Raw genomic sequence first — 26,534 nt, 5'->3', positions numbered from 1 at the left:
TTTGCTTTGCTTATTGGGAAAAACATCACCCATAATGTGACTCCTTTAGTTCGGGAAACAGAGTAACCATTGTAAAGCCTTGGCTGCATTAAAGTAAAATAGTACATTCCTATCCATGTTTATCTGGAAGTACGTTTACTCTGCACAAATGTGCTGAAATTAGTTTAAAATTGGACTTTTACCTAAATTTAACAAGGTCTAGCCAAATCGTTCCTGGAAGCCACATGTTAGTGGCTACAGCCTGTTCAAATTTTCACCTTTCTATAAATTACATTCTGAGGAATATTTCATCTGTAAGACAGATTCCATTTATATACTTTTGTAATAGCTACAGACCATAGATGGGAAAGCTTTGCCTTCCATAGCTTGCTATTTCCAATTAACATCCCCGAATGCACTTGGTAAACAAGAAAAATGAGAACTGCCCTCAATCAATAAATAGTGGGATACAGATTCTCTGTTTTGTGTAGAGAAAAATATACTTCATGAATCTGTAAAATTTCTTCTAAAACCACCCAACCAATGGCTGTCATGTTCCCCCAACTGGAATTTGACAGTAAATCACACATTTTCTAACACTTTATTACTTAGCTTGATTCCTTGGCTACCCTTGGCAGAAGATTCACAGTTCAGCTAGATCAGGGGTGTCAAACTCATGTCGTCACAGTGGCATCACATGACTCCCCCCCCCTTTGTTAACTCGGTGTGGGAATGGCCAGCACGTGATGCATCCAGCCTGTAGGCTGGGAGTTTAACAGCACTGAGCTAGATGAAGCCTTAAATTCAACAATTGATTGGTAATAGCCAGTGAGAACATATCAATTAGTTGTATCACAGTCTTGATGTTTAAACTTAAGGCATGATGGAATACCTAACAGAACCTAGGAAGGCAGAGGAGGAAACAGAACTACTATATTTTTTTAAAAAAAATGACAGAAACGTGAGAAAGACACTGAGCAACTAGGTGTAAATTGAATGGGAAAATTGCTTTGATAAGCTTTCAACTTTGTTACATTACCCAACTAGCTACAAAGGTCTATCCAGAAACTCAAATGGTTGTTTCTAGAGATTACCATCCTTAGAGGACTTGACACATGACTTTAAAAAAAACCACTTTTTATTTTGTTTATGCAAACTTCACATCTTTGCAACACATTACTTCTTTTACATACCTGCTGTGATGACTTTTATAACTATAACACACACACACACATATATATATATATATATATATATATATATATATATATATATATATATATATATATATATATATATATATATATATATATATATATTTAAAGTCACAACCCCTGGTATGCCCAAATATGGGAGGAAGGTCACACTTCCATTCTCTGTTCTTCGGCTCGTCACAAGAGACCATCCAGACAGAAACCCAATATTTTTTACTGTTGCCTTTTTGTTACATTTGTTATATTTATGCTGATAAATAAATAAAGGGAGACTAGTATAGATCTATTTCAAGCTATTTAGCTCTCATCAGCTAGCCATACCCCTGCTGGGAATCGAACCTGTGCTCTATTGCCTCTTAGGCAGATGTGTTAACCATTGAGCTACAGGGCTCAACTCCTTATCAGCCAGGCCAGGGTGAAAGGTATATATTTAAAGTCACAACCCCTGGTATGCCCAAATATGGGAGGAAGGTCACACATATGTCTGGATGGTCTCTTGTGACGAGCCGAAGAACAGAGAATGGAATATGGAATATAAAAACAGGTAGTGTTGCATTATATATAAGGAATAACTACATCTCTACAGAAATAGAGCACAACAACGATGAGAATTATCTTGAATGCATTTGGGTCAATATTAAAGGTTTTTTTTGGGGGGGGGGGAAATGACATTGCCATAGGTCTATACATCAGCCACATTGGACTTAATTTTCACTAACAGAGAAGAAATAGTAGAAGGTGTTGAAGCCATAGGAACCCCGGGGCAAGTGACCATGCAATATTGGAATTCAACATTATGCAAACACAAGTAGTAGAACAAAGTCAAACTAGCGTCTTGGATTTAAGAGAGCTAATTTCAATAAACTTAGAGAGAGTTTTGGAAGAATTCCATGGATGAGAATCCTCAAGGGGAAAACAGCTCAAGAAACTTGGGAAATTTTGAAAAATGAGATTAAAAAAGCCCAGTCTAGCAAGATACCAATGAAGAAGAAAAATAACAGCTCCCAAAAGAAACCAGCATGGCTGCATAAAGAACTCTGACAAATTGAAAGACAAAAAAGATAAGTATAAAAAGTGGAAAGAGGGGGACCTAACTAAGGCAGAATATCAGCAAATAGCCCGAGCCTGTAAAGATGAAGTAAGGAAAGCTAAAGCTCATAATGAAGAAAAGCTTGCCACAAATGTAAAAAACAACAAAAAAAGCTTCTTCCAACATGTTAAAAACAAGAAAAGGGTTAAGGAAACAATTGGTCCATTGCTGGGAGAAAGTGGCAAGAAGGTGACAAGCAACAGGAAGAAAGCAGAACAATTTAACAAATTTTTTGCATTTGTCTTTACACGAAGGGATAAAACAGTCCAACCTATCAAAAACAGCACCACAAAAATCAGATTAGGAATACAAATTGAAATAGGAAAGAAAATGGTAAGTGAGCACCTGTCTACCCTAGATGAATTCAAATCACCAGGCCCAGGGATTACACCCCAGGGTTCTGAAGGAAGTGGCAGATGAGATCTCAGAACCACTGAGCTATATCTTTCAGAGATCCTGGAGCACAGGGGAACTGCCAGAGGACTGGAAAAGAGCTGATGTGGTTCCCATCTTCAAAAAAGGGAAAAAAATAGATCCAGGAAACTATAGAGCTATCAGCCTGACCTCAATAGCAGGAAAGATTTTGGAAAAGATAATCAAGCAACAAATTAGCGAACACCTAGTAGTAAACAAAGTAATAGCCAAAAGCCAACATGGGTTTATCAAAAACCGATCATGCCAGATTAATCTTATTGCATTCTTTGACAAAGTGACAAAATTAGTGGACCAGAGAAATGTTGTCAATATAATTTACTTGGACTTTGACATTTGATAAGGTAGACCATAACCTACTATTAGATAAAGTAGAAGAATGTGGGTTAGACAGCATCACCACCAGATGGATTTGTAACTGGCTGACCAACTGCACTCAACGTGTAGTCCTCAATGGAAATGCATCTACATGGAGGGAAGTATGCAGTGGAGTACCCCAAGGCTCTGCTTTAGGCCCAGTACTCTTCAACATCTTCATCAATGATTTGGATGAGGGAATAAATGGGGAACTCATCAAATTTGCAGATGACACCAAGCTGGCAGGAACAGCCAACACTCCAGAAGAGAGGCTTAAGATACAGAAGGATCTTGACAAACTTGAACATTGGGCACTATCTAATACAATGAAATTCAATGGTGAAAAGAGTAAGGTTCTACATTTAGGCAAGAAAAATGAAATGCACAGGTACAGTGTAGGTGGTACCTTGCTCAATAGTAGTAACTGTGAGAGGGATTTTGGAGTCCTAGTTGACAACCATTTAAATATGAGCCAGCAGTGTGCAGCAGTTGCCAAAAAAGCCAACACAGTTCTAAGCTACATAAACAGAGGGATAGAATCAAGATCACATGAAGTGTTAGTACCACTTAATTATGCCTTGGTAAGGCCACAATTGGCATACTGCATTCAGTTTTGGTCACCACGATGTAGAAAAGATGTGGAGACTCTAGAAAGAGTGCATAGAGGAGCAACAAAGATGATTAGGAACTGGAGACTAAAACATATGAAGAAGGGTTGCAGGAACTGGGTATGTTTAATGAAACGAAGGACTAGGGGAGACATGATAGCAGTGTTCCAATATCTCAAGGGTTGCCACAAAGAAGAGGGAGTCAAACTATTCACCAAGGAATCTGATGGTAGAACAAGAAGCAATGGGTGGAAACTAATCAAGGAGAGAAGCAACTTAAGACTGAGGAGAAGTTTCCTGACAGTTAGAACAATTAATCAGTGGAACAGCTTGCCTCCAGAAGTTGTGAATGCCCCAACACTGGAAGTCTTTAAGATGTTGGATAGGCATTTGTCTGAAACGGTATAGGGTTTCCTGCCTAGGCAGGGAGTTGGACTAGAAGACCTCCAAGGTCCCTTCCAACTCTGCTATTGTATTGTATTCTATATGTTTTATGTATAACAACCTTTATTACATTTGAGTCATTTTGTATCCATTTCCTATTATTTATTTGCTATAGTCTATTTCGTATTTGTATCTTTTAATCATTTTCTGGTTTTGTAATTGTTTATTAATTTTTTTATCTTTCTTCCTTACTTTTTTGCTTCCCCCCCCGCCCCTCCCATTTTCTCTAGCCAATTATACCATAAATCCCATACGGAGTAATATTCAGATTCTTTTTTCTCTCTTCTTTTGTGAGCCTATCCAATTCTGCACATTCCAATATTTTTTTTATTACATTTTCTTCTGTTGGTGTGCAATTATTTTTACAGTTTTGTGCGAATGTAATTCTCGCTGCTGTAATTATGTGTAGAATTAATCTATGTCTAATATTTTTTTCATAATTTCCTTTTATAATTCTTAACAGAAATAATTCCAGTGTTACTTCAATTTGGTGTGTGGCAATCTCCTCCAGCCAATCTTTTATTTTTTTCCAATATTTTTTCGCAGATGCGCATGTCCACCACGTATGGTAGTATGTTCCGTGTTGTTGGTTGCATTTCCAACAGATAGATGAGCACTCCAGGAACATTTTCGCAATTCTCGCTGGTGGGAGATGCAATCTGTAGACCATCTTGTACATATTCTCTCTATATGCCATTGCCATTGTTAATTTGTAATTTATTTCCCAAATTTTTTTCCCATTCCGCCAATTCTATAGTATACCCAAAATTTGTTGCCCATGTTATCATCGCTTCTTACACAGTTTCTTCTTCCATTTTAAATTTTAATAAATAATGATATATTTTTAAATCAATTTTTCTTCGGTTCCCTGTAGAATTTTATCCAGTTCTTGTGGCTCCTTATAGAATCCACCCTTCTCTGTCTTTTTTATACCTTGCCTGTATTTGTAAATAGGGCCACCAGCCTATGTCTATTCCCTTGTCTTTCAATTCTTGCCTTGTTTTTAATCTTTCTTGGTTATCTAATATGTCTTCATATCTTATTATCTTGTTTATGTCCAATATGTTTGGGTATATCAGAGCTTCCATGGTGGATACCCAGATAGGGATTTTGTTGTGTTTTGTTGTATTTTGTTTTGATTTTTAACCATATCTGAAGTAGAGCTTTTCTAAGTAAATGTTTTTGGAAATAGCTATGGGTTTTGTCTTTCCCATCCCAGATAAAGGCCTGCCAACCCAGTTCCAAATTGTAATCTTCTATTGTTATTAATCTTCTGTTTTTTAGATTGATCCAGTCCCTTATCTAGGCGAGAACTACTGCTTCATAATAAAGCTCCCAATCAGAAAGTCCAAATCCTCCTTTTTCTCTACTGTCCTGTAACAATTTTAATTTAATTCGTGGTTTTTTTCCTGACCAAATAAATTGTGCAATTAATTTGTTTAAATCTATGAAAAAGTTTTTCCCTAGGCTAATTGGTACCACTTGAAATAAAAATATTTTTTTGGTAGTATATTCATTTTAACAATGGCAATTCTTCCCATTAGTGATATTTGTAGTTTCCTCCAATTTTCCAAATCTTTGGATGGTCTGAATCTTCTTTGGGTATTAATGTTATATATGCTTCCCTCCATGATTTTGGTAGCTTCGCTTCTATAAGTGTTTGATTAAATAAATCTAATATCACTGTTTCTATCTCTCTTGCACGGCTTTATAAAATTCTACAGGTATACCGTCTGGGCCTGGTGTTTTATTATTTTTTGTCTCCTCAGTGCTTCCTTTATTGTGATTTTTTGTTTAGCGTTTCTCTTCTCTCTTCCCCAATTTCAGACACATGACTTCTTAAATCATCACTAGCATTGATGATATTACCTAATTTGGATAATGAAATGCTTGCAGGAAAACAACCAAGCTCATAAAACATCATGGAGCCCTCACAAGGCTTTCCTCTTTTCTTTTCTTTTTTCTGAATTAACAGATACTTTATGTGACACATAGCTGAAGCTGAATGGCTGTTCTACACAACAGCCATCTTTGCCATGGGAATTGCTGGTTTCCATCACAGCCCTCATACAGAGTAATTTATATGCTACGCCAGAATACAGGTGTTAAATCTATTTACCTGAGAGTTTAGTAACTCTCTTGTGAGGTAACCAGGTGGTTGAATCAAGTCTAAATGTTATGAAGGAAGAAGTATTTTTTCATCTGTGTTATCCTGGCAGTTACTTTAACGGAAGTATTATGAAGGAGCCAAGAACTGGGAGACTGTGAGGTCCTGCCTTGGGGACAAAGTCAGTTTAGATGATTTTGACCCAATTACTTTCTCACAACGCTGGGAAAGAGGCAATGGCAAACTACTACAAACATGGGAAAAAAAATCAAATATGAAAGCTGACTAGATGATTTTGGTCCAGCCAGCCTTTCTCAGACAAACTTACTTTGCAGGATTGTGGTTGTTGGGAAAAATAGGAGGAAGACCGAATATTAGGCATTTTCACTGCCTTGAGTTATTTACAAAAATAATAATGGCAACATAAAAAAATCTTAATTGAAAAAAAAACTTTTGAAAAATCGTGCAAAAGAAATCTGCAGGGACTTGTCCAAACAGTCTTTGAGAATTGCACACAATAGAACAGAAGAAAAAATATTATGAAGAATGGTAGATGTTTGTTTACTACTCTATTAATTTTCTCATTAAGGAAAACTTTACAAATCATATATTCAGAATATAGTGATATAATTTGGTTCTAAATTAAAATAAGGAAATACCTGTTGGAATTCCATTTTTTTTAAAGTGTTCAATGTAGTCATTACCAAAAGAATCCTTCCCAACCTACAGAGCAAAAATAAACAACATTACATATTTCAGATTACCCAGCTCATCTTGGACAACATTCTCAAGGATGGGCAAGATATGAATTTCATGTGGTTGAGCTTCTATTAGCCCTGGCGATGACCCCTGAAGTATCTGCTTTGCAGCAATTAAAAATATTTCAAAATGCAAATATTCTGAATATGCAAGAATAAAAATGTACTATTTGTTTTTAAAATCAATAAAATTTCATTCTATATTCCTCCACTGTCATATATTTTAGAAGCAGGACCTTTATATTTCTCAATTACTGATTTTATAACATGATTAAACCCCACTTTTATAACATCTTCCTTAGAAGCAAGAAGTACAGGATCCAGTAGGGAGTCCTCTCCTCTATATGAATAGCACTGAGAACTGGGAGAGTAACACCATTTCTCTCTGGAATGAGTGCATTTAAAAGTACATTGAAGTTGGACAGTCAGGTAATTTAAATAAAAAATAATTTTTAATCAATAAAATGTTAAAGAATATCTAAAAATATGTAATAAGAACTGTAGATTTTACAACTATGCATTTAATATCTTTGATGACGAAATCACAAAAGGTTTATTAAAAATACAGTTAGTTACAGAACCAAAGAAAACTAAACAACATAATATGCTCTATGGCCTGTGAAATGATAGACATGGAAAATATTTCTTAAAGAATGAACCCATGGGAGTATCCTATTTATACACAACTTAGTAATCGTAGAGGATGCGCAGCAATCACCAAATCCTGAATGTCAGAGAAAAAACAAAACAAAATACTGTAAAATGAGGTCAAGTAACAAGGATATGAAATAGAAGCCCTGAAGTTCTGGGCAGTGTATCTCACATGGCAACATTTTATTAAGGGTTCAATTGAATAAATCCTTCAGTTGAAATCATGTATAAATGATTGTTATAACATGATACACTATGAGAAGCTGGTGGGCAAAACTGGAATAGCTTTCGGTTAATTATAGATAGAATTCCTTTATATCTACTTCTGAAAAAGCACAGACTTATTTCTCCACATTTTATATCAACAACTGTTCTGTGTGTCTTTGGATATCAGTGAAAATAACAAAAATCTCTCTGGGAATTAGACTGCCATGCCTATCCCTTAAGACAGCGTCCCCAACCTTTCCGGCTCTGCGGAAAGGCAGCAGCGGATACAGGGGGAGGTTGTACACGTGTCTGCTTCTTGCGCAAATGAAGCTTTACATGCTCGCCTGCTCCTTGAATGGTTTGATTCCCAACTGGCCACGGACTGGTACAATCTATGAACTGGGGATTGGGGACCCTTGCCTTTAGAGACGACCATGAATTCAGTTTTAATACTGAAAAATGTTCTAAGTCTGCTCCACGTGCTCAATTATACTAATTGGATTGATACACTGCATTAAGGTATGGTTTGCTTAATAAACCACAACATTTGAGATCAGGCATCATGCCAAGTCATAAATCAGAATTACAAATCAAAATGGCTGGATTTAATATATCCACTACAATGAAACAAAACAAGTACTTTATGACAATCTCATTCATGAATTTATACTATTTCTCAAGTATTATCTACCCGGATTCATTGCTTTGCACATTATTTCCACTTGATGGACCTTTAGGTTCTAGTACAGGGGTATCAAACTTGATTTCATTGAGGACCGCATCAGGGTTGTGTTTGACCTCAGAAGGCCAGGGTGGATGTGGCCAGCTCGACACAGCTCGGCGTCTGTGGTGGCACGAGCATTCTGCCAGCAAAAAATGGGTTCCTGAGCTCCATTTTTGGCTGCGGGCCAGATCTAAGCACCCCGCAGGCCGGATCCACCCCCCAGACCTTGAGTTTGACACCCCTGTTCTAGTAGAAAAGAGAAAGTAGAAAAAGGACTTTGTTCCTATGGGGAAAAATATTTGCAAACATTTCATGTTCTCCATAATTAAGCTCAATCAACTTATTTAGAAAATGTTAATCTTTATCTTTAAAAAATACAAAACTGATACTTTGTATTGTATATTTGGAAAGATGCAGAATAGACTGATTAACATAAAATTAATTTAGCATGTCATGATCCTGAAAAATATATTAGTATTACCTATATATTAAAGCTACCAGCTGCTTTAAAATTTAAGAAACTTGATCATGGGATGCTATGTCAGTCCTAGATTGCACAGAGTACACCATTTGCCTATCTCTATATTGTACTAACCTTTATCCAGAAAAGAATACACATAATCTTTTTAGGATATATTTTTTTTGGTCTTAGATAAAACAGCTGTTAATTACTAAAATGAATGTGTAAATTTTGTCTGCGTTACTATTTGAGCAATTTATTAACAAGATATACTGACAATAACCTCTATAACCAGTGCTTACCTTGCAGATCATTGAGATTTTAGTCCCAAGGCGAGCTGCCTGAACACACTGGTTGGCACCTTTCCCCCCAAATCCAGTGAAAAATTTATACCCATGTATGGTTTCTCCAACTTTTGGTAGTCGTTTAGTAAGGCTGTTGAAATAAAGAAGGAAGGATACTCTTTATTACATATTAACAACTGAATTCTTAAGAGTTAAATATTTAAATATTAACCATATAGAATTGTTAAGGCCAAGTACTATAGAAATTTAACTAAAAGTAGTTCCAATAATCCAAAATTTGTAAATGTAACCTCTTTCATGCTCCTACAAGAACAAAAAATAAAACAGACCCTCACAATTGTTTCACTGTTTCAAATTAGACGATAGGTAACTAATCACAATATCGAAAGTAGTGAAACAAAAGGTGTATATAACCCACAGTTATTTGCCTAATAACAAAAGGGGGACCATTGCAATAAGCATGCCCACTTACACAATATGCATACACTCTGAGAGAAACACCTCACCCCCCCAAAAAAGTTCATTTGTGATTCCACAACATTTAAAACCTCTCTTTATAATGAAAATAAATAAGGAAAATATGGGCACTGGTTACACAGGCGTTACAATGGCATAAATCAAAGTCAAATCGGAACGGATTATTGAAAAAAATACTTCACAGCCTAAGGACAGCCTTGGGTTAATTTTTAATATAATACAATAGAATCACTATGTAGAAACTTTATAATCCTATTTGGGAAGTTAAAAATGCTTTTTCTTTTTGTAGGTTTGTATGCTTTTTAAAAAATTATTAATAAAAATTTGTAAAAAATAAAATATAACCTGTAATATTGTATCTTATAATAATCAAGGCAATTGCTTTAAAATTATCTTAAAACAAAATTCATGATCACAAAAAAAGGCTACTTAACATGGTTAAGGGGACTTCAGTTTCATTATGCAGCACCATCCTATATACTACAAGGCAGGACTTCTCTTTGGAAGGACCAGGCTTTCTAGCTTCTGCTGCAACCTGGTATAGTAGCAATAGCACTTAAGATTTATATATCACTTCATAGTGCTTTACTGCCCTCTCTAAGCGGTTTACAGAGTCAGCATATTGCCCCCCAACAATCTAGGTTCTCATTTTACCGACCTTGGAAGGATGGAAGGCTGAGTCAATCTAACAGCTGCTTCAAACTCACAGTTGAGAGGAAGTGATGGAACTGGTCTCTCAGTAGTTGCAAGAATTAAAAGCTGATTGCAGAAGACAGGAGACATCAAAAGAGGTAAAAGAAACCCTGGAGAACTTGGGCGGGAATAGGCGGTGTAGGAAATCAAAGTCTCTTAATCAAGGGGCTGTCATAAACACATGGATATTATTGATGCAGCAAGCTGGAAAAAAACCAGTACTTTTTATACCAAAATATGTTTCGCTGAATATAGGAAGAACAGAGTATAAAAATAAGTCTGAAGGGGAAAAAAATCATACCTGACCAAGATAACAGCAAGTCAAAAGTTCCCCAGCTATGCGGTAGCATGCAAGAGAGAGAGAGACCCCTTCTGTTTTAATCTTAGTTTCCCCTGTCATGTCTGAGCAGTGCAGGACAGGGCATAAACAAGCAGGTTTCTATGCCTGATCTATTGTCCCAGCCACAGAAATGAGATTAGACTGCAATAATAGAGTTGGAAGGGACTTTAGAAATCTTCTAGTCCAACCTCCTGCCCAAGCAGGAGACTATTTATCATTCAGCAACGAGATGGAGGGATGGGGTGGGAAAAGAATGGTTAAAATTAAAATAAATTGTGAAAGCTAAAACAAATATATTGTGTCAAACATCTGGAGAACCAATCACATAAACCTTGCTTAAAATATCCAGCTTAACACATCAAAAATACATATGTCCATTTCTTCCTGAAACACACTTCCATCTCATGTTAAACCTCCTGCCAAATACACCTTAATAGATAGCTCAGGAAAATTCACTTTTAGAGATACAGCTTTTAAGAAAAGAAAGCCGTGCTATAATGTAATGCTGTTATCTTGTCACTGAATTTTGTAATGAGAAGCAATTACTAGATTTTTATTTCATTAGGCTAACTTTAAAAGCATTTCAGCCTTCTGTTTTGAAATGGCAATTATGAGTAATTTCTACGATTAAGGAACCATCTGTTACTGTGCATCTTCCATTCACATGTACACTCAAATGTGCATTTTCCAGAGGAGTTGAGCACATATATTACAGACTTAGTTATGTTTTGAAGGGAAACAGCTGCTTCTATAACAGAACAAAATAACCTAAACAAGCATTCAAGTCCAAAGTCAGAAGCTTTTATTTTTAATACAAGTTTGTCTACATACATATTACAAAAAGTAAAACAGCTCGATTATTTCTCTAACTACAGAATACATGGTCCTAACGTGAAAGAAAGACAAAAATAGTAGACATTAATATTTATCATTTAAAGCAGGGGTATCAAATTGGTGGTCCAGGGGCTGGATGCATCATGGCGGGCTATGCCCACCCCGGCTCTGCAAAAGCAAAAAAGTCACGATACATCATGTGACATGATCAAGTTTGACACCCAGGATTTAAAGCATAGGTGGGGAACCATGATCCTTTTATGACTTGTGGACTTCCAAATCCTGAGCCAGCCAGAGATTTTTCACTTTTGATTTAAAGAGTAGAAGGCAATACAATGAAAATTGCAAGACCAAGATAAATTCCAAATAACTGTTTGGAAGCATCTGAAGACAGGAGAAGAAGCAATGGCTGGAAATTAATCAAGGAGAGAAGCAACTTAGAACTAAGGAGAAATTTCCTGACAGTTAGAACAATTAATCAGTGGAATGGCTTGCCTCCAGAAGTTGTGGGTACTCCAATACTGGAAGTTTTTAAGAAGATGTTGGATAACCATTTGTCTGAAAAGGTGTAGGGTTTCCTTCCTCAGTAGGGGGTTGGACTAGAAGACCTCCAAGTTCTCTTCCAACTGTTCTTCTGTTAAGGAGGAAGTAATAGAAAAGAGAGTGCTGACTCTCCCATCTGGTCTTACATACTTAGGAAAATAATCATCTCAGACTATTTCCTGGTCTTGTTGTTTTTAGTTATACTCAAACATAAAAAGAAAGTGTCAAAGTGTTCAGAAAAGCTCAATTTCTATGTTGTCCAGAGGCCAACTGGATGATACAGTTAATTAGACTGCTGGTACTTGTGGTAAAAGTGGAGAGACCCAAAGAGGCTTTGCAATCATTAGGTTCCCAGAAATTAAAACATATTTTTATTAGAACGTAACATGGAAATCCTCAAACTGAGACTTCTTCTTAATCCCTGATTATGCCAGAGAAAATAACAAAGGAAGTGAGACTTGATTAAAGGAGGAAAACAAAGTACTATAACTGCTTTCAGGTGCTTTTGGGAACAGCAAAAGGTTCTGATGAATGAAGCTCCTAATCAGAGAAAAGATAGTTAATCCAGTAATTATGACCTCCTGGCCAGAGGATATGGTTATATCATTTTCTAAGTTGCAGAAGGAACTCTTGCCAGAAGCTTCTCCTCTCTAGCCTCATATAAGTCTTAAGAAAGCAAAATGAAGTTCCTTTTAATATTTCAGCTAGCTAATGTATGCAGGCGAAATATAAAGCAAATCACCCTTCAGATTATGATGGCCTTCAAAAGCCTTCCCTTAACTGTAGATGGACATATTTCTATCAGGGAGGTGTCTTACAGTTAGTAATCACATGGAACTTTCCAAAGTCTTGTTTCGCATTGCCTTCACAGGGAGCTTCTGCCTAGTGGTGGGACTCAAATAATTTAACAACTGCTTCTCTGCCCTAATGACCAGTTGGGTGGGCATGGCTGGGTAGGTGTGGCCAAGGGGCGTGACAGCACTCAGCCTCCTGCAGCATTCTGCAAATCACCACAGGGAAGGGGGTTAATTACAAAATGAGCTCTTTGCTTTGTGACATCCAGATCCAGCGAGCAAGGGATGTGAACTGCACAGAAAATGCATTTTGTTTGGTTATGAAGAAATATCCCCAAAGTCACATGCAGACTAAATGTAGACTGACTTTTAGCTATATATCTTCCTAGCAAACAGCAAATTTTGAAGCTCCAGGGAAAGACGATTCATTTTCGGATGAGTAACCACAGTTTGCATGTTGGAGGTTCCTAAAGGAATGCTGGGAAACTCTGTATTTTAAAGAGCATTTGAGGGAGGAGTGCAGAATTGCCCTTCTCTGCCTGAGACTGTACAGACCTGGCACCAGAGGTGGGTTCTTGCCAGTTCGGACCGGTTCTCCCAAACTGGTAGTGCTGGCTCCAAACAGAGAGCGAACCAGTTCTCTGTTTTTGTTAAGAGGGCCAGCCTGTCCACCCCTGGGTTATACTTACCTTTATTCCAGCTTCCAAAGCCCAGCTGATCCAGAGCAGCAGCTTGAATTGCTGATCCTCAGCTGTTTCCCCCTTTTTCTGACTAATTTTTGCTCAACAGTGCACATGTGCGCGTCTGGTGCGTGCATGCTCAGCAAACCAGCAGTAAAGCGGTTAGGAACCCACCACTGCCTGGCACCAATCAAAACACTGTTTGTGAAGCAACTGATCAATACTAAGAGGGTAAGCCACTAGTATATGAAAATAAGAGCAAACTCCACTCCATTCCAGTACTGATGATATTACCTAGTTTGGTAATAAAACATCTACAAGAAAACCATCAAGCTTAGAAAGCACCAAGGATCCCATAGTTCAACCCTGAACTATAAATATTCTCTTCTATCAATAAACACTTTTTGGTTAAGGGACTCAGAGCCTGCCTTATAAGAGATGGCTGCCAGTGGATTTCATTCTAAATTTTGATGATTTATGTAAATGAAGAATGTAGAATTATAATGGCTGAGTATTTGATCCTTCATACATCAAAAAATACAAAGCTAAGGGATAAACAAAGAAAAAACGGATTTGAAAAAAGAAAAGACTTAGGAAAGAAAAAGAGTGAAAGTGTAAGAAAGAAAGAGGAAAAGAAGGAAAAAGAATGACTTCCAATTTTCTTTGGTACAGATATAAGTAAAAAAATATCAAACTCTTACTTTAAGATTAACATTTTTCTACATTATTTCCATATGTAATCATGAAAGCACAGATCAACTTTTAATTTCATTTTCTTACAAAAAGTCCAGCAATGATTCATATCGCTTTAATCACTATTTGTTAAGGAAACCACAACTGATTTATTTAATTCAGTGGTTCCCAAACTTTTTCAGTCCACCGCCCCCTTGGTGCTACAAACTGATCCTCAGTGTCCCCCACCCAGTGGTGGAATTTATACTTTTTTACTACTGGTTCTGTGGGTGTGGCTTTGTGGGTGTGGCTGGGGGTGTCATGTGACTGGACAGTTTACACGACGGAAGGAAGATAGTAACAGTAAAATTCAAAACTGTAACAATTAATTGCACATTTATTCAAAATCCAATTTATCAACCTTTTTAGTTAATATTAATTCAACAAAATTGTTGAACATGATCTAGTGATACCAGGTTTTCAAAGTCTTGATAGTCATTTATCAAGAACCTTAGTAACTAGTAACTTAGTAAACTCAGTAAAATTTAATAACTACTTCACTGTTCAGTAAATTCTTAATGTGATGGATGGGCTTGGTGAAGTGATACGAGAAAAAAATGTCTTTTCAAAGGAAGTGGCAATCAGCTATTTCCCAAACTGTAGGCAGAACTCCAGGATGTGGAACCCAGAGGATCCACATTTTTAAAAATCTGGTTACAGGTAGATGAAGAACTCAAGACTCTGATCCTCTCTTTGTCTGCACAAGCCACAGGGAGAACTTGTGGTACCCAAAACTAGAACCCCTGATTTCTAGATTTAAACCTTAAATATACAAATGGCCCATTTCTTCCCGACTTCCAATGAAACCATTCCATTTACTGTCAGGCAAATCTCCCTTGCAGGTACGACAGATTCCTCCCCCCCCCAAGTATTTCCCACCTGCCTCCTCAGCTTCCCTGCTGTATTTATGATTGGCAGGGTGCTCTTCTCTGGGGCCAGGGAGCAGCCCGAGCACCGGCAGCAGGAAGGGCAGCGGCAGAAAAATCTGAGCCAGAGGTTTTGGGGGAGGCAGGGCGGAGGGAGGGAAGACGTGGTTTTGGAGGAGAATAAAGCTCTGTTACCATGCAGGAAGGTGTCTGCCATTGCATCACTAGGTCTCCCTGCAGCCCCCTTTGCATGCTTGCCTTCCCGCAAAACCTGCTCTGCCTCACCTTTGACCTGCTCCGCGCTTAATGAAACCGGCAGGGCCTGGGCCGAAGCAGCTGGGGGGCACTGCAGGCTTGACATGCGGTGGGCTGAGGTGGGTGGGTGGGTGGGAGAGAAACAGAGGCTCTAACGGCGGGACAGGCGGTGCCCTCCTTCCGCGCTGCTGGCTGGCAAGGGTTGCTGCTCCAGTGTAGGCTGGCAGAGAAAGAGAGGCAGCCCATCCTCTGCCTCCTCTTGCAAAGAGACTCAGCAGCCCTCCAGGACCCTCCTTTCTCTCTCTCCCTCCTGGGCTTAGGAACCCACCTCTCTGCTCTTCCACTTCCGGGCTGCAAAGCAGACGGGAGACCGATACGCTTGGGCTTTGGTGCCTCAACTCGCCGAAGTAAGCTCGGCTCCTACGGCAACCCTGGATTTTTCAATCCGGGTTTTTAAAAAATAAATAAATCAGGGAGGAGGGGCACAAAACAGAATAGCCAGGCAAAGCCCTTGCTTTGTGGGTAAGGATTTCGAGAGGAGCTCCCAAGCGGGGAGAAGGAGCCTTGGGAAAGAAATGAGTTGGCTCCTCTGCTTTGCTTTTAAATGCACCCATAGATGTGCGTTTCTCCGTTTTCTTCCCTATGGCTGGTATGAGGCTCTCGCTGGAAGGCCTTTCTGGGGCTTGTTATTTATACACAACACACTATATCCCCTTCTATGACCGTGTCATTCCAAGTAGAATCTTGTGCCCTGCGAGGGGGCCACCTCCAGCACTCCTCTACCACCTTCCTTGCCTCTTAGTGCCCCCCCCTTGCCTCTTAGCGCCCCCTTAAGTCATCCCACTGCCCCCCCAGGGGGTGCGATACCGCCAACTTTGGGAACCACTGATTTAATTGCACCAAACTTTAAATAAAACTGGAATGGAAAATCCTACACTTTAGTATAGACCCATGCTTCTCAACTTTGACAACTTTAAGGTGCATGGACTTCAATTCCCCAAATTCCCAAGGCAGCATGAAATTTGCCCATCTTAAACTTGCCAAGATTGAAAAATGCTGATATACAGATAAGGATTTTTCCATTACTATTTTACTGATTCTTACTTATTTATAAGCAATCATAATCATAATACAAATCCTCACTTCCACTCCATCCCGGAGCAAAGATAATGCAAAATCCTCACTTCCACCCCATTCCAGAACAACCACCATTCCCTCACTAACCTGCTTTCCAACTCCGTTCTCCTGCATGTAGGACAACAAAAGAAGACCATGTGACTTTTAAAAAGTCAGAGTTTTAAAAAGTTCAATCAGGCCTTCCAACTTCTCGGGGGGGGGGGGAGATCTCGCGAAGCTGGAAGATCTGATTGAACTGACTGATCAGCCTTCCAGCTGACCGGCACAGCCGGTCCATTGCAGCCTCCCAACTGATCAGTGTGGCTCCCAGTCATGCCGCTGCAGCCGCCTCACCCTGAATGGCAACCCCGGTGAGTGGGGCCAGCCAGTGGTAGGAACAACCAGTCAAACTACACAAACGATAACAACAGGTTCGGGCAAACCAGGGCAAACCAGCTGAATCCCACCACTGCTTCTGTCACTTCTTACCTTACTGGGGCTGGATTTTCTTGCCTAGATCTGAACACTACCTTTCCTTGGAGGAGTTAAACAGCCAATGAATGGGATAGGATGAATTTAGAAAGCAGCACCAATATGCAATATATACAATATACAATAACAGAGTTGGAAGGGACCTTGGAAGTCTTCTAGTCCAACCCTCTGCCTAGGCAGGAAACCTTATACCGTTTCAGACAAATGGCTATCCAATATCTTCTTAAAGACTTCCAGTGTTGGGGCATTCACAGCTTCTGGAGGCAAGCTGTTCCACTGATTGATTGTTCTAACTGTCAGGAAATTTCTCCTCAGTTCTAAGTTGCTTCCCTCCTTGATTAGTTTCCACCCATTGCTTCTTGTTCTACCCTCAGGTGCCTTGGAGAATAGCTTGACTCCCTCTTCTTTGTGGCAATCTCTGTGATGTTGGAACACTGCTATCATGTCTCCCCTAGTCCTTCTTTTCATTAAACTAGACATACTCAGTTCCTGCAACCCTTATTTATATGCATATATAAAGTGTTTTGTTTGACAGCAATACTGCATGCTCTTCTTTGACAGACCGCCACTATAGGAATTTAGCAACCGCAATTGGGACTGATAACTGGATTGTTAAGCAAAGTGATTTCTAAATGAAAATTACGTGACTGTGATTATGCTTAGGATTTTAGTTCAGTTTGCCTTTGCTTCTTGCCATTTCCTTTACATGAACTGACGTTGTTTCTCTTAGAACTCGTAGAACTCTTAAATAACTGAAGACTATACTGTTGAAAAAAATACTTAATAACCAAGGAAACAGGCAGAAACACTGGCAAGCAGGCCTATTAAATGCCAAATGGCAGAAGATGTTTACATAGGACTTTGTTCCTGGCAAAAAAAATGTTATAAGGGTGTTGACAACACAGCATAATGTTCAGTTTGTGAAGATCTTGAAATATGGTGAGATAGAACAAAAACCTTGAAGGAGATCCAAGGTATGCCACTCCGCCTTCAAAGTCCAAGTAAATGTAATATGAAATGAAGAAGAAGCAAAAGGAACATTTATCTGAGAAACAAACTTTGTGGATTTTCTTGCTATCAAGTAATTCTTCCAAAGTCTGGAGTCAAGTTTTATTATGCTAAGGTCTGTCAGGATACTGACAACAGATATATACATTTCCAGCCCCGAATGCTGCTTATAATCTTATAATTATAAACACTGTACTGGTGTCTGAGTGATAAGGATGAAAGTTCCATAATGAAAGATCAAGATGTGTATGAGCTACATTTCCCATTTCTCCCCAAAGTATAAAATGGAAAGCGAGCAGTTGAGAAAATAAAAAGTTCAAAGTTTTAAATAATAGGAGGAAGAGGTACAATTGAAGCATGCAGTTGATAGAAACATGATTGGGAAATATCTACTTTGAACTTATTTAAATATTAAAGGTATAAAATTAATTACTTCATTGATCATAACAAAATGATTAATCCATAAGCATACTGAAGCAATACATCAATTACCACAAGTCAGCATAGATTTATCACAAATTAGTTTTACAAACTAACCTTAATTTTTGATTGAGTAACTTCCTTAAAAGATTGTTGAGAATGCTATAGACGTACTATAACCTGGCTTAAGCAATATATTTAATAAAGCATCACATGGCATTCTGTTTACCAAGCTAATTAAATGTGTGCCAGATAACCATGATAATTAAATATATATCTAATGAAAACCATACTCAGAGTACTTATAAATATAAAACAAGTGTACATAATGAAATTTAATAGAAGCAAGTGCAAATGCACTTTCCTTGGAAAATAAAAATGCACAGATACAGGTGGGGGAATCTGGGTTGATAATAATGCATATGAAAAAGATCATGGAATAAAAAATTACTGCATATTGAGCATGGCCAGTAGTAGAGCTACAGAAAAGACTAATGCGATTTTAGTCTGCCTTACAAACAATTATCTCTGTATAATAGGAAATAATAATTCCATTTTTTGTATTTTCCATGTTTTCCATTTTTGTATCTTATGATTTATGATCTATGACTTATCACTTTGTTGTGTGTACACCAAGAGCTTATGCACTGGAGATAAATTCCTGTGTGTGTTCAATCACACTTGGCCAATAAAGAATATTCCTATTTCTAATAGTTCCATTTATTCTACTTTGGTCAGATCTTACCAGCATCTGATTCTGGGTACTATAAGTAGGATTCAAAGATTTTGGAACAGGTTCAGCTAATGCTTATGAGAAAGGTTAGGGGACAGGAAACTACAGTAAATTCTATGAAGAGAGAGAATGAAGAAGCTGGCCATGTTGGAATTTGACAAAAGGAATCGAGTCGTCAAGTAGCTGAAGGGAAGTTGTTTAAGTTGATGAAGACGCATTGTCTCTTGTTCTACAGTAAATGACATATAACGTATCTAAGTTAAATGGCCTCCTCCAGCTTTATAAATGTAATTTTATATTTTGTATCTTGGAGAGATAATGGCAGCTTATAGGTAAAACAAGACAATAATTTCTGCTATAGTTTTTCTTGCCTAAGACAGTTTTGATCAGTTTCTCCATTTCCTAATTTTTAAAAAGCTGTGATAAATTTAGTTACCTCATAATTCTAGCAATCAAAAGAGGACAGTAACTTAATGTTCTAACATTTCCAACATTTCCAATGCTGTTAAAACTCAGTGTCAATCACATTCTTGGTCAGTACTTGATTTTAGCAGCCTGGCAGTACTTCAACTGTTGGCACCATCCAGTTTTTCTCTCTGACCATTTTAATTTATTTCTATTCATTAAAATGCAACATTTTAACATCTCAAATGTATAAAAAATAAGAATGGCATTAGCACTGAAGCCAATGAGATTCTACAGTTTATAACTCTACTCATAGAATCTCATATGTCCCATCAAAGGTTTTGTCTAATTAATAGAAAAAGGTGGTGGAATCCAGAAATAGTACAGATTATATTACCTAAATCTACAAGTATTAAAATAAAGCGGGGCCTAACAAAGTAACAGCTGAATATTGCTGAGCTTCCTTTTATGCACATTTTCTACTTAAAAGGTGTAAGTCTTTAAAAACCACATGTTCTCTCAGGTCCACAGAAAAACCTCTCTCCATAGAACCAGTCCTTGATACCCAAAACGTTGGGGGCCACTGTGGTAGGTTACACGATTATAGCTTTAGTCTGGCAAGATTCTGTCTATTAGTTGTAAGGAAATAAAGAGCTGGACCAAAATAGATTTCATTGTATATTGTATAATGTTATGGGAACAGTGTTTGGTGCGGAAGTTATTAATGCAAGTTTAAAATATTGTATTTTCTGCAACACAGTCAGAATTATAGCAAGAAATATAAACGCAGGATTTAGCTTCTTTTCCAATATTAGAACTAGAGTATTTATCTAGAAATTTAAACTGTGGGCAGTTGTAAAATTGTAAAATCAATGCTGGAAGGATTTCCCTGTGGCAACCATTTTGTTAATGGGTGATAAAACCAGTTTCAAAACTTCAATTTATCACAATATATTTTTCATACTCTTTGGAATAGAATGTTTCCTATTGCCCCAGCTCTAAATTTAAAGGGGGTACAAGTATTGAGTCCTAAATCGATTTTGCTAAGTGAGACATTTGTTAAGTGTCCCATTTGCCCCATTTTATCACCTTTCTTGCTAAGCAAATATTAAGTGAATCATTGCAGTTGTTAAAATCATAACATGCTTCTTATAACTTTGCTTTTCAAAGCGTTGCAAAAGGTTATCACATGACCGTCATAAATATGAACCAGATGCCAAGTAGCTGAATTTTGATCACATGACCATGGGGATGCTGCACCAGTTGTGTGAAAAACTGTCAGAAGTCACCTTTTTCAGTGCCACTGTAACTTTGAACAATCACTAAATGAACTGTTGTAAATCAAGGACCACTTGTATTTCCAAATAAAGGGGGTCATGGAAGTAGATATTGGAAGTGTTATTTTCCTTTGAAACATGCTAACCTTCCATTTTTTAAAATTAGTTTTAATTAATCGATTTAATTAGTTGAGGCAGGGCAGAAAATCCACCGAGACCAGTGTGTGTCACATTGGAAAGCCCAGATTTGGGAACTCAAAGTTTCTATATTCAAGATAAGCATAGTAACACAAATTAGTTAAGTTTTAATGCAGGGGTCCCCAACCCCTACCAGTCCGTGGCCTGTTAGGAAAAGCCTGCATAGTTGGAGGTGAGTGGCAGGTGAGCCGGTGAAACCAAAACCATCCCTCCTCCCGGTTCGTGGAAAAATTGTTTTCTATGAAAACAGTCTCTGGTACCAAAACGGTTGGGGACCACTGTTCTAATGCATTTTGGAGCCAAATGAACACCTTGACCCCGCCTCCCCAAAACCCAACTCTTTCAAACCTGCATCTCTAATTTGATTCTGACTATATTATTTGTAAAGAAAAATTTAAATAGAAAACCTCATTCTCTTAAGCAGTTCTTTTACATACTGTTTCATGGGTTCCATCTGTAGCAATATAATTCCAAGCCACATTATTTAAAGAAAATCATCTTCTCCATTACTGCCTGGAGGTTTCTGCTGCTCATGACGTGGTTAATCCAGCATTACTTTGAATAGAACAAGGGTTTCTGATTTTATTGACAAACGTTTATCAATAATTAGTAATAAGAATTCTAAAAACTTCTAAAAGAAGACTAAAATCACAAGCCTCTGCAAACATTTTTGAGAAAAAACTTCACCAAATTATACTTTTGATTTTATATTCTTTTAAATGTGTGGGGAAAATCAGCGCTATCTGATAGGCAAATTGTAGTGCTCTGAACTGTTGTTTAGCAATAGAAAAAAAAATCTCTAGGAAATGCTGTGCCTAACAATAGTTATTATTCTGGAACTTATATTTGTTCTTTCCATCACAATACAGAAAGCCATTTCAAGTGGCTAAATTTGTTTTCTTTTAAATGTAATCATTTTCTTGCTTGGATCAAACAACACAAACACATTTATTCTCTTACCATACGGAGTCCCTTAAGAATTAAACAATTGTTTTTTTAACTTCATGTATGCTATAATGCCAAGGAGTTTGATAAAATGTAAGTCTTATCTCTTGATTTTTAATTTCCCATGTCCAATGGAACATTTTAGTCTTCCACTGATCGCATCACGGTCTACTGCCATGGAAATAGTGAATATTACAAACAACCACCTCACCTCTCCGGAAAATAGAGACTGTGTAGCAGAGAAATGACAGCTGGGATAAATCAAACTTCAGGTATAATAAACATTTATAACAACTTACCTAAACACACATACTCTACATGCAGACATACACACATCAGTAATTCATACCAATCTGGGGGTCATTGTGGTTCAAGAAAGGCTCCTTTAAATGTCAATTTGTCTTCTCCCACCCTCATTTTAGTTGCAACTTTTATTTAAACTCAAAATTTGCCCTCAGCTTTTTAAGATGGGCCAACAACTGTTGCTACAACTGACTTTCATCATTATTCTTTATTTGACTAATGTTGTATGCTCATAATTCTTTCACACCGCAAATATATATTGTGTCTTTACATACAACTGGTGGGAGGGGATGGGGGTATCAAGAACTTCAAAATAGTGGGTGAAACTGGATGGTCATAATCCTGCCCTTTCCTAATTTGAGTCACACAGGTGTAAAAAGGAGCAAGGTTTAATCACCAGGTCATGCTCACTGTTTTGATATTGTCAACACTCTGTGGATGGCTCTTGAACTCAATATGCTAAGATTAAATAATCATAGAACCAATATGGAATAAGTGCTTAATATCATAGAACCAATATGGAATAAGTGATTAAAACTGGAAGATTCAGTTTTAAATTCCTATTTATCCATGAAGCTCTCAATATAATCTTAGAGTTAGAATTAGGCTAATTGGAGAGAGAGAATGAAGAACCATGCATGTTTCTTTTTGCTCCTTGAAAAAAATTGTGATAGGAATGTAATTTAAACAACAAACAATGCAAAATTAAATAAGCGATGGGTTTTCTGTGACATACATAAATGAGAGCTTGCATGTATACACACATTTTTAACATGCTCTAACACAAGCTTTAAAAATACCTATTAACTTTTCTTGGTGCAAATGCTGAATTTCAAAATACTGCACAGGTGGACTATTCCTTTTTGATGTTGTTTTATTAACAATCTCCTAATGCTAAATATAGAATTCAGAGATTTAGGATCTCCTAATCCTAAATATATTTATGAACAGAACAGTTGTTCTGTTTATAAATATATTTCTAGATTTTTGTATAAATTCTAAGGAGTATAAAATTAATATTCTATGGTGATTACATATATTTTATAGCTATGTATTCTATAGTTCATTAAATAAAAGGGTGTGTTGCTGGAAAAAGTTCAGTGTTAGCACTTAACTGCAATCTGGAACTGAACAACCTAGTGGCTTTTCCATTGTACAAAGATAAATTCTATTTAACACCTTTCACTGATCAGGTACCCATTCTGCATTTGGATGCAAATTGAATCCAGGATAGACATACATTAGCACAGATGCCTGCAAGGCAGAAGCATTGTGCAGCAAATATGATAGGAAATTTCTTCCAAATTTTCCACAGTAATCAAACTCAAGAGGAAAAGAAAAAAATAAACTGACCTTCAAGATTCAGAAACAGATCTCAGTATCTTGCATAATAATTTCAACAATACAGGATGCTCAACATTTTCATAACTGAGAAAAATACACTAAATATGCCAAGCTAATACATCAAACGACTTCTAATTATAAGCTTTTAAAAACCATGGACTAGGACTAACATCAACTATATTTTGAAGTATTGTTCGCACATTGTGTTCAAGAAAAAAGCCTGCACAGAATTTTGTACAACAGATTTCTTGTAGAACTGGCCAAAACACTTAACTGTGAGTTAATTAATAATCAAGAGAACAGCAACTTAATGCTTTATAGAACATTTACTAATGTGTTTTAAGTCTGAATGATGATCAGGTGCTGGAAGGTGGTTTTAGGCATGTGAAACAACATGAAATATGGCACTCCATTCTGAGACAAAGGGAAGGAAAAGTCTACACTGATCATAGGCGTGGAGGAATATAGGCAGAGATAAAATCCATGCAGTTAAAAAGGTGCTTTTCTCCCTATCAATCTTAAAGCACTTTTCCAATTTTGGGAGGTACAAACCTAGAAATTAGATTTCTTTGAAATCTATGAGAGGAGTTGAAATAGGTAAAGGTAAAGGTTCACCTCGCACATATATGCTAGTCGTTCCTGATTCTAGGGGGTGGTGGTCATCTCCGTTTCAAAGCTGAAGAGCCAGCACTGTCCAAAGATGTCTCCATGATCATGTGGCTGGCATGACTAAACGTCCAAGGCCCATAGAATGCTGTTACCTTCCCACTAAAGGCGATTCCTATTTTTCTACTCGCATTTTTACATGCTTTCGAGCTGCTAGGCTGGCAGAAGCTGGGACAAGTAATAGGAGCTCACTCCATTACGCAGCACTAGGGATTCGAACCGCTGAATTGCTGACCTTTCTAATCAACAAGCTCAATGTCTTAGCCACTGAGCACCGTGTCAAAATAGAGCTAAAGCCAAATGAGGAATATTTTAAACAATTTTCTAAAGGTGTCTAAAATTTTTAGACAATTTTTTTAAAGTGTCATAGAGGGAAGCAAATCAGCGCCAAAATATCTGCTTGCTAAAATCAAATTTGACAAGAAACTGGAAGAGACAGGAAGGACCTACATGGGGGAACTTATTGAAAATTCTGCTGGGTTCAGGTGACCCGGTGTATATTTTTTAGGAAGGCTGAATGATTGATGAAAATTAACAAATTGTTATATATCTAGGTCTATCTACTAATTTACAACAGTGAACTAAGGAGATTTACATAATTGTCAGCTAAATTAGATCTAATGCTTATTATGTGATTTGACTATGTGTGACTCCTTTCACTTCGAACACATAGCAGAAGCAATGAAGGCTGAACCAAATCCAAACTGTAGCATGGAGGGGACCTTAAAGCCTTCCATTTCTCTCATTATTTAGTCCTAATCTAGTTTATACCCTACCCTTCCACTATTTAAAAAAAAAAACCAGTAAAACATGACATCAGTCTAGTCTGACTCTAAATTTGGCTTTCACTTCAACATACTATAAGGGCTCATTTGTTGTACACTATTCAGCACAAAGCTGTAAATCTCACACAATTTACAAGCAGCTCTAAGAAAAGTCACTGATCATTATGTACAGTAGAAGCACCCACATCACTCACAGTGCTCTATTTAGGTTTATTAAAAGTTATTGTTAAATCTAACTTAAAGAGAAAGATGAAGATTATATTGTTTTTTTTGTAAGGTACATTTAGTATTATTATTGTTGTATTAAGAAGAAACACATTCAACAGTGTGCTTCAACAGAAGATGAAGTAAAATCTGTTGTTTTAGCAGAAAACTGTGTTTGTGTGTATGAGTGAGAGAGGGGGGGCTATTTGAGGTAATTGAGCACATAAATGAATCGGAATGCAATGATTTATTTGCTTGGACCAGTTTTTGCATTAAGTTAGGGCAGGGGTCCCCAAGCTTGGCACCTTTAAGACCTGTGGACTTCAACTCCCAGAATTCCCCAGCCTACTGACTGGAGAATTCTAGGAGTTGAATCCACAGGTTTTAAAGGTGCCAAGTTAGGAGACTCCTGAGTTAGGGGGAAAAAGCAGGGCCTCCCGTGCAATACTAACCTCACTAGATCAGTCATACAGGATCCCACCACGACGATTTCTGCAACAACCATGCTGAGAACGAAGCAAGGAGCCACTACAAGAAACTTTTTTTCTCTCCACTACGTGACCTTTAACCTGCCTCTCCTCCAGCAGCTCTCAACATTATCCGCCTATTATCTCTTTATCAGCCTGCTTTACCTGCGGGGGTCCTTCTATTAGGCTGCCCCTTTAAAACGCCTGATACTTTTTCTTAACCACATTTTCACGCTAACTACGGACGAGACCGATAGTCGCTACAGAATCTGGCCGCCCCATCGCCCCTCGCCGTTTATAAAAACTGTATTCAGTCAGGCGCGCGCAAGGCCACCTATGTACTCATGAGGGAAGGCCCGCTTTCCTTTCCTCTCCTTTCCTCTCCTTTCCTCCGTTTTTCGAGGAAGGCCGGGCAAAGGGGCTTGAGCGTTTGAAGGCAGTTTGCGGCGCGCACGTAACGTCCTGTTAGCGTGCCAGGCTTCGGGTGGGCGGATCCGCGCAGGCGCCCGAGGCGCGAGAGACAGGGAGAGCGGCCGGCGCTGTTTCGGGGGTTTGTAAGCGCTTCTTCTGATGGTTCTGTAGGTGTCCCTTAAGTCTCGGTGGTGGTTGAGGGAGGAAGCC

At 37.9% G+C, this 26,534-nt stretch overlaps 2 protein-coding genes across 6 annotated transcripts in view; one reads left to right on the top strand and one right to left on the bottom strand.

The window, feature by feature from the left end:
• Window positions 1–26,269, bottom strand: part of RBKS (ribokinase) — a 62,055-nt gene extending 35,786 nt beyond the window's left edge. The window contains exons 1-3 of one of the 3 annotated variants that reach the window (XM_014060297.2): window positions 25,899–26,269; window positions 9,334–9,466; window positions 6,891–6,954 (exon numbers count right to left, since the gene is read on the bottom strand). In XM_014060297.2, coding sequence (XP_013915772.2) covers window positions 6,891–6,954; window positions 9,334–9,466; window positions 25,899–25,951 — 250 coding nt within the window. In that variant the 5' untranslated portion in view covers window positions 25,952–26,269. Of the gene's footprint in view, window positions 1–6,890; window positions 6,955–9,333; window positions 9,467–10,471; window positions 11,079–23,800; window positions 23,993–25,898 lie in introns of those variants that run through there. The other 2 variants (XM_014060299.2, XM_087717896.1) reach the window with 2 other exon arrangements.
• A 53-nt stretch (window positions 26,270–26,322) lies between these two features.
• Window positions 26,323–26,534, top strand: part of BABAM2 (BRISC and BRCA1 A complex member 2) — a 134,978-nt gene continuing 134,766 nt past the window's right edge. The window contains exon 1 of one of the 3 annotated variants that reach the window (XM_087717893.1): window positions 26,323–26,463. The gene's annotated coding sequence lies outside the window, so the exon portion shown is untranslated. Of the gene's footprint in view, window positions 26,468–26,534 lie in introns of all 3 variants that reach the window. The other 2 variants (XM_014060305.2, XM_014060307.2) reach the window with 2 other exon arrangements.

This window comes from Thamnophis sirtalis, unplaced genomic scaffold, assembly GCF_051295495.1.
Source record: "Thamnophis sirtalis isolate CommonGarterSnake01/CBP01778 unplaced genomic scaffold, rThaSir2_p1.2 scaffold_6, whole genome shotgun sequence".
In the NCBI taxonomy this organism is placed as follows: Eukaryota; Metazoa; Chordata; class Lepidosauria; order Squamata; family Natricidae; genus Thamnophis; species Thamnophis sirtalis.
This window is presented reverse-complemented; position numbering and strand designations above follow the sequence as displayed.